General features: G+C 46.7%; 1 protein-coding gene across 1 annotated transcript in view; it reads left to right on the top strand.

The window, feature by feature from the left end:
- Positions 1-3,037: 3,037 nt before the first annotated feature.
- The window catches only part of SERPINE3 (serpin family E member 3), a 30,825-nt gene continuing 24,816 nt past the window's right edge, over positions 3,038-9,046 (top strand). The window contains exons 1-2 of the mRNA XM_070240303.1: positions 3,038-3,384; positions 8,630-8,860. Of these exons, the coding sequence (XP_070096404.1) occupies positions 3,129-3,384; positions 8,630-8,860 (487 nt within the window). The 5' untranslated portion in view covers positions 3,038-3,128. The remainder of the gene's footprint in view (positions 3,385-8,629; positions 8,861-9,046) is intronic.

The raw sequence follows: 9,046 nt of genomic DNA, 5'->3' as shown, positions 1-9,046 counted from the left end.
GTTTTGTATGTTAAGTTTCTCTAGCATATTTTATCTTGAGAATGGCTTTTAAAAGCAATTTAGAATGATCAATTCTTAGAGTTAGGAAGGAATGTTCCTAGAAGTCACATAGCCTGAACTTTTTCCAATTTGGGAATCTTTTTACAAGCATCTCCCCAACCCCACCACTGGCAAACAGTAAATCAGCTTCTGCTCAGATAATGGCAGTCACAGGGGACTCACAATATTGGGAGACAGCCTCTGGAAGTTACCACGGTCCTCCTCACGGTCGGCTCTTTTTCTTAAAACTGTCAGCACAGGGGCCAGCCCAGTGGCATAGAGGTTAAGTTCTCATGCTCCGCTTCTGTGACCCGGGGTTCTCCGAGTCGGATCCAGAGCGGACTTATGTGCCACTCATCAAGCCATGCTGTAGCATGCCCCACATACAAGATAGCTCAGGGCGAATCTTCATGATAAAAAAGAACCGTCAGCATAAACATCAAAAGTCAGCTGTCAGTGGACAAGACTCTAGGTCCCATAAGAACTGGGCTGAGGTTGCTGGTTCATTGCCACGTCCACAGGACCCAGCATAGCACCTTGGAACCTAAGAAGCAAGCAAGAGATATTTGATGGATGGATGGACGGATGGATGGATGGATAGATGGATGGATGGATGGATGGATGGAATGTCCTCGCTAGGAGCTATAGAATAAGCTGTATATATTTATCCTCTCATCATACTGAGTCCAAGGAACGCAATACTGCACTTAGATCTAAATTAAAGATTTGGGGAGATCTCATGTGAAACAGTTATAGAGCTGTAACCATCCTAAGACCTGTAAACTATCCCAGGCTTGAGTGTCAGCAATAAAACTCTGCTTTAAAGTGAATTACTAAAGTGACTAGTGGTCAGATGAAAAACAGTCTCATTCATTTTTAACACTAACAGGTGTCTGAGAGATAATTACTAAGAATTGAATTCATTTCCAAATGTCTTCTTCTTCTTTTTTTAAATCTTTAACAATATATAACCTTTCATCTATTTTGAACTTAATGCAACACCTAAGACCTTAACAGAAATGTATGTAATGCTGAATTGGTCACAAGGACAGACCCTTGACAGAATCTGTTTATACTTTCCCAAAACATGCATTTACTCATTAATGACATGGTCTCCTCCTCAAATTAAGTCATTGAATTTATTAACTGTGGTATCTGAGAAGAACAAGATCATTAATAGTGCTTATATTACATATAAATAAATGAGTACATTCACTTTTATTAATAATAAATAAGGCAAGTCACCCTGTCCCAATCTGATTGTGCCACATCTTGCATTGCTTTCTTTCTCTTTTGCAGAATTTCATTTGCTAAAAGTTTCAAGTGCCCAATGACTGATCTATTGTTTCCTTCACAGGAGGAGGGGAGAAGCATTAGGTACCTGGTACCCAGCAAAAGCCCTAACGGCAGAGTTATCAGTGGAATTCCTCAAAGTGACAAAGGGCTAGATGAGGGGTTCCTTGCTGGTACAACCAGGTCACAAGCCTAAGAAGGCTTGACGGGTGTGGCTGGCTCCCTCCCCAAGGCCCGCTCTGTTTCCGATCAGGGCTTTGCTGCGCTCCTTCCCCTGGCTCTCTGCAGGACCTCAGGCTCCAGGAATTTGGACGGAGTGGCAGAGACATCGCCGACAGAGACGGCAATTGCCAGCTTCCTCCCTGTGCTGTCTTGTGATTCAAAGCAGATTCGGCTCCACTTTTTTAAAAGGGGAGCATGTTAATGCTGGAGACCCACAAGAACAGAATCAAGCAAGGAAACACAACAGTGCCACACGAGAGTCCGTGAGTAAGCAGCTCCTCCACAGTGAACCATGGTGGGGATTTGGTCATGGGGAGCCCAGGGGCATGAAGGTCTGATCGTTGAGTGTCCTTGTGGGAGGTTATAGCTGCTGCCAGAGTACCGGGACTGGCTCATTTCACAAATGACTCTAGGCTGAGATCTGCTTCCGCCAAACACACACACAGAAAGACACCCACACACACGCACATGCCCACCCCTACGATGCCAAGTCATCCAAGCGCTGCATTTGTGCTTGGCTACAGGAAGGAAGAGTTGGGGAAAAGAGGATGCTTTTCCATTGTGGGCCTGTATCTGGAGTAAACATGGTTGAGTCCAGTGGGTTTACTTGTAAGCTTCTCATAGGAAGTGACTTTGCACTGGGCCTGGCTCACACCAATCCTGTATGATAGCAAAGTTAGAACACTTGGCAAACATTGCTGCAGGCTGCGTGTGTGGCAGAGTCACTGACAACACTTTTTGCTCTGCTTTTCTCTTCTTTGCATTAACTGCCAGCTAATACTCTCTCTTCCTTTGAGGGGTACGTTTTGTGGTAGGAGCTATATTTGTATAATTCTGCTCTCCGTCAAAGTGTTCTTTTTTGTAAGAATAATTCACATCACAAGAATGCTGATATTCTAGGTACAATCAGCTCATGTATCAATATTTTAATGTGCATTTATATCTCAGTGTTTTATATACACTCATGGAAGACTAGGACTTGAGTCACAGGCCTGTTTCTTTCCCCATGTGTTTTCTTAAATGATTCACCGAGCTCTCTAAACCGCATCATCTCTGTATTTGAAATATAATAGCAGCTACCTGTTAAGGTTGTTGTGATGATTAACTGAGAAAATATAAAGTCCTTTTAACACAGTATATTTATTATTATTATTATTATTAACGGCAGACATGGCACAGCTATAAGCTGGCTGAATACCAAGAAAAATGAGTAGGACGTACTTGTTACATTTCTTTTCCAACATAATGGTTTCCTTCTGGTCTGACTAGGGCCTTGCCCAAGATCACACACCTGGTAAGTGACAGACGCAGACCTAAAATCCATGTCTTCCAACTCACAGTTTGGTTTCACAGTGAGTATTTCCAATGCAGACACAACAGGATGCAGTAACGCAGCCGGGTGCAGGGTGAGCCTGGAGGTGGGTAACCAAGACGGCTGACTGAACGTCTCCCTTGGCCATTCCCAGCCCCTGAACTCAGAGCCAGGATGGCACAGTTCTCTGCAGGATGTGACTGCCACTCTCACCTCACCCTGCCTCTCCTCCCTCTGAACTGCAGGAACTCTTCCTGCCTCCATGGGGCCTCTCCTGTTGGCTCTCTTCCTCCTTCACTCCTGCCTCCCGGGAGGAATCAGCGATCTCCGGGAGGACCTGATGTTTCTGAAGACTGAGCACGCACTTCGCCTCTACCGGAGCGTGGCAGCAGAGAGAAGTGGAGACAACCTCGTCATTTCGCCTGTCGGCGTGTCCATCCCTCTAGAGATCCTGCAATTTGGAGCCCAAGGGAACACAGGCCGGCAGCTGGCAGAGGCCCTGGGTTACACGGTCCGTGGTAAGAGGGCTGCTTGCTCTCCTGCTCACTCTGCTGCTCACGCTCATGCTCACACTCTCTCCTACTCCTTCTCACACTCACACTCACTGTGCTCCTCACTCACACGCTCGGGCTGCCTCCGGAGGGGAGAGCTCCCAGCTACCAGGGCGGGCACACAGAGAATAATGACCACTTGGCAGGAATGTAGCAGAATGCACTTAAACTTTGGATCGTGGTTACCCTTGAGGATTTTTAAGGTCCCCTTCTAAGCTCAGGTTCCACGGCAATTTTTCAGTTTTATTTCTCAAGCTCTTTGATAGTGCTTACAAGGTGCCAGGCAGTGTTCAGAGCATCTTGCAAATATTAACTCAATTATTTGTCATAACAACACTATTGAGGTAGGTAATCATATTATCATCCCTATTTTATAGAAGAACATATAGGCACAGAGAGTTTAAGCAACATGCCCAAGTTCACACAGCTAGTATGTGGCAGAGCTGGGATTCCAGCCTAGGCTATCTGGCTCCAGAGCCTATGCTCTTAACCAACCTGCTTTCATAAATCTGTGACCTCTAGCCAGTGCCATATGTAACAACATAATGCTGTGCTTATGCATTTTAGAACAGCTCTGCCTACAGCAGTAAGAGTCCCATGAATGCCAGGTCAGCCACACCCGGCCGGGATTCAGGGTCTCTGGCTTAGTGGCTGACCTCATACCAACCCACCCACTCCACACTAACACAGACACTCACAGACGTAAGTTCTTTTTCTCTATCTTAGAATAAGATGTCAATAAAAAAGGATGGGAGTGACAGTTGTGTAAATTAATATTTTTTAGAAAGTACAGGAACTAATACCAACATGATCTTGGTGACAGCTTCCTTTGGAGCCAGAATCTTGAGTTGCAAGTAAAGGTTAGCTCTCAAGATGTCAGGCCACAAGGCACCAGCTGAGCTTCCCATCTCCCTCCATCCACACCCTGTCCCCTGGCAAAACAGTTCTCGTGGCCAACAGACAAATATGTTTTCTGTCTGAGGCTATTTGAAGACAGACGTAAGTTATCGAGCTTAATTTTTCTCAGCAAGTGTATCACGGAAATGCACGTGTCCCTGGAGTTATTCTTCAGCCACACTAGATTCAGGGCAATGCAATTCATCAAGTTCTCTTGAGCTCCTGCTGCACGGGCTGGTGCCGTGCCAGGAACTCAGCCTCCAGATATATAAGGAAGCCGCTCAGTCTCATAGGAATGATGCGCATGGCAATACACTCTAACGCAGTGCGGTAAGTGAATTTCTTTGAAATAAGTTAGTACAGAGGAAGGAATGATTTATTCCACTGGCAGATCAAGAAGGCTCCCCAGAAGACAGGACACCTGAGATAGGTTATGAAGAATCAATAGGAAAATGAAGAGGGGCAAGCATTTCAGCCTTAAAACACTCACAGAATTCAGGATTGGGGGAAATGAGAAATGCAAGCGTCACTATCCTGCAGAGAAAGGGAACTGATCACAGTCAGTTCTCTGTTGTCACATATAGTTGGGGTACCTGCCCAACCAAACATGATTAAGAGCGTTTCCATAGAGCCCATTCAAGAATTACCAAATGTCAAGAATGCTTAACAGTCAAACTCCGTGGAACATTATCCCACCTTTTGTTTTCTTAGCCATAAACTGCCTCATTATCTCATGGAGCCATGGTTAATTATTATGAACAGGAATGTGGTGCTTACAGAGCTCTAGTTAATAGAATACCCTGTACTTTGGTTTGCCCCAAGATAGCTCAGAAAATTATGTGTGTGCTGCTTAATCCAACGGGCTAGAACCCACCACCTGCTCTGGCCCAGTCTTTCTTTTAAAAGTCAATACTGACCAAAAATACTTGCAAAAAGCAGCAGCAAAGCACATCCCAGGGTCTTGGGGCATTGCTCCTGTTCAATCTACAGAAAGATCTCTTCAGGTTTGCAGTGGGCACATCAGCAGTGTCTTCCCACTGAGTACCCAGCCAGTATGGGACAACCAGGAGCTTTGCCAGGACTCCCCCCTGCTGGTCATAGGAGCACAGCATGAGATTCAGAACAGACACCAGTGGTGTCTCCAAAGAGTACCCTTGTTTTCACCACATGCAACGCATGATTTCCCAATGTTCCAAGTTCTTGGGATTTCCATTGTTTTTCCAGGTAAATGAACAGAGCTCTCTCGCTTAAACAGAAGATGGAAGCTAGGAGCAGAGGCCTCAGAGATGGAGGTGGCCTGGCCCTTGGGAAAGAATTCTGTTTGATGTTGCATATGGATTTCACTTTTAGAGTCATTATGTCATTTGACCCTCATAGAAACCACATACAATCTATAGGCTGCCATTAATAAGCCCCATTTTACAAGTGAGACCAGAGGTTAACGATTTGGCAAGACTCAGCTCACTCAACAGGCAAGTCAGCGGAGGCAGGATTCGAGTTCCAGATTTTCTGACTCCAAATCCTGTGTTCTTTCCACACTCCCTTAGCTCCGGTCTGAGCCACTGAGCAGTTGCATGAATACATTAGGACTTTACCTTCTCTATTTTTCACCAGGACTATTCTCATTAATCTCTCAGCACAACCAGACTCTACAGACATCACCCTAAAACGTAACCCTCTTTTAATTCTCTGGCAATTAAAACATCAGCATCACCAAGATGTTTCTTGTAGTTTGAGAATTTCCTATACATTAACATTACAAAGTCCGGACCCACCAGATTCAGTGTCAGATTCGAGAAGTCCAGTTCAGCAAATGCATTAAAAAGGAAGGCGCTCTTTGCTGGTCTTGCAAAGCAGTTAGGAGGCTGGGCTGTCTGCAGCAAGACTCATGAAAATATCACTTCTCCTTCCAGCACTTTCCTCCCACTCTCTGCCCATCCCAGGGACCCTCTCCTCAAACCCTCCACACCTCCCCCACCACATTCCTGATCTCCTGCAGCCCCCGTGTTTTTCCTTCCTTCTGCCTCCTTCCCTGCTCAGCATTCTGTTAGAGCCACCTAGCCCCTCTCCTGCAAGAATGATGGCTTCCTGGGGGTTGGGGGGGAAGGGGGTGGTGGGCAGGAGGCGGGGGAGGTGGAGAGGAATTAAGCCAGCAGTGACAGGATGCTCTTTCCGGGTGTGAGGGAGGGGCAGTTTGTCATCAGTCCCTTTTGCCCCATCACGAACAGGGACCTGGGAAACTCATGACATTACATACAGCAAAATAGGAGGCTTTGGGCTTTGTGCTCCAAGAGCAAGAGGCTTTCCCAGCTTACCTGTCCTTCACCCGTCTGTGGGAAGGCAGTAAAGCACCACCTCCCACAACCCATGGCCCTGCACAAGTTTATTAATTTGTCTAAGTCCCAGCTCCCTCTCCTATAAATGGGGATCATAACAGCACTTAATTCACAGGGTTGCTGAAAGGATTAAATGTGATCGTGAATGTAGAGTGTTTAGCACAGAGTCTGTGAACACCGTCAACCTTCAGTATTTTTTATGCTAGTGATGTATATTCTGGCAGCGCCCAGAAAAGCTCTTCCTGTGTGCAAACGGGCAGGCACATTTCTCGGATGGAGAAAAGATTTCTCAATTTACTCTGCTACTTTAATGTGTGTGTCTGGCTAAAGGAACACTGGTCCCAGATCAGGTGAGAGGACAGAGGGGAGAGCTCTGTGACCATTTCCCAAGGTCACAGTACACTATGGACCAGAGAAATGTCTCACTTTGTTCTTGCAGAGACAGTGAACATTCTACAAAGACACGGTTCTATAAATACATATGACCTTCCTCAGTAGAGGAAAATCTGATCATAAGTATTTTTTCATTTATTTCTTTTGTTAAAATAAAAAGCAAGCACTGGAGGTAGGCTGTAATTCATGAGATTTATGTTCTGGGTCCCTTTTTTACAGTTGCAGATTCTAAGCAGCTGCTTTGGTAGTGAAAGTTTTGTGGTCGAGTGAAATCTGTCTGCAACTGTGGTCTGCAGCCTGGTGGCGGGGGGCCCTGGCCAGGGTGTATTCTGGGTGCCCATGCCTCGTCCTACCCACCCCAGAGGACTTTGGCCAGGCAAGTCGGGGATCTGCTGCTGCCTCCTGGCCTGGCCTCTGGGACATGAAGGGTGTCAGAGTGGATGGACCCCAAACCAATCAGAGATTCATCTCAACAGGAGCCCTGGAAGAGCCAGATGGGGCAAGGTGGTGCAGGAAGAGGGTACCAAGCATGCATCTCACAGGGGAGATTCATGGAGAGCCACAGGGCTGAGACTAAGAGGAAGGAGAGGCCCAGAGGACAAGGGGGCGGCCACATTCCAGAGCAGCCTGCACAGGAAGGGCACCTGATGCCTGGAAATGCCCAGCTTGCAGGTATCAGGAGCAAGGAGCTTGGGATATTCAGCTGTATCCTCATTTACCATGTGTGAGAGGCCTCACTCCGGTTACGGATGCCTAGGGGAGGATGGGAGCTGCAGCTTGTGAGTAACAGTGTGGAAAAAAAAATCCGCTATTGATTATGGAGGGAAGGAAGCAATCTCCTGTGTAAGTAGTAAGTAAATAGAAGGTCAGCTGCCATGAAGAAGGCGGAAACTATCGACTCTCTCAATTGCTTATTATTTCCTCAACATTCTTTCAGGTTCTCGCTGACATTAATAACACGAGCTGCCTGCTGGGTCTTAGAGAGATGGGGAATGAGAAGCGTTCTTACCTGTCCTCTGTGTTTCTCAAATTGAAGGCATAGTTCTAAAAGAGGCTGCATTCAATTGTCACTCAGGCTTATGACATGCAGTCTTGGGAATGGATTTAAGGAGCTGCACAAGATATATTGACAATTCAACAACCCGGCCACCGTGCATCATTGTTACTTGTGAGGTTCCCCAAAATCGGTTGACTTCGTCATTATTCGAAGCCCCATCACCCTGCATACCAGACCTGCGGTTTTCCCAGCTTTCTCTATTCTAGCACTGGTCAACATTTTTGACTCTGAAAGTTAGGAAAGAATAGCCTCTGGGATGTTGGTAGTGTTTTTCTATTTGACTTAATCACAGCCTGATTTCTTCTAGATCTGGCATGGGTTTTTCCCCGAACTTCTAATCTGTGGATACAGGCTAATTCCTGAGCGATTTAGCTATGACTTTTCCAGATTGACTGTACATGGTGGAGGAACCCTATGAAAGCAGAGTGGGGGTGCTGAGGCCCCATTTCAATGCAATGTGCAAACAGAGTTGTGCTAACTCCCTACTCACACTCACCAGTGTCAATTTATCCCAACACCTTTTTCACAGACCAAAGGGTGAAAGAGTTCTTGCACGCCGTTTATGCCACACTACCCAACTCCAGCCAAGGCGCCAGGATGGAGCTGGCCTGTACCCTTTTTGTGCAGGTGGGAACGACGCTCTCCCCCTGCTTTGTGGAGCAGGTCTCCCGCTGGGCCAACAGCAGCCTGGAGCCAGCCAACCTCAGTGAGCCCATCAGCGCCATCCAGGAGGATGAATGGGCCTCCAGGCAGACTGCAGGTAAAAGAAAACCATCCGCCTCAGTGAGGCTAAAGTCAGAGGGCTATAAAGACAGATTCACCAGAAGCCATGAGGATGGGTACTCAGGCCACTCTCTATTGCAACAGAAGTTTGTCCTCTTGGGGGAGCCTACATTGAATGACGTCCTCTATGCAGCAAGCAAACTGACCCTTGGCCCCCTTCTAC

This window comes from Equus caballus, chromosome 17 (genome assembly GCF_041296265.1).
Source record: "Equus caballus isolate H_3958 breed thoroughbred chromosome 17, TB-T2T, whole genome shotgun sequence".
Lineage (NCBI taxonomy): Eukaryota > Metazoa > Chordata > Mammalia > Perissodactyla > Equidae > Equus > Equus caballus.
This window is presented reverse-complemented; position numbering and strand designations above follow the sequence as displayed.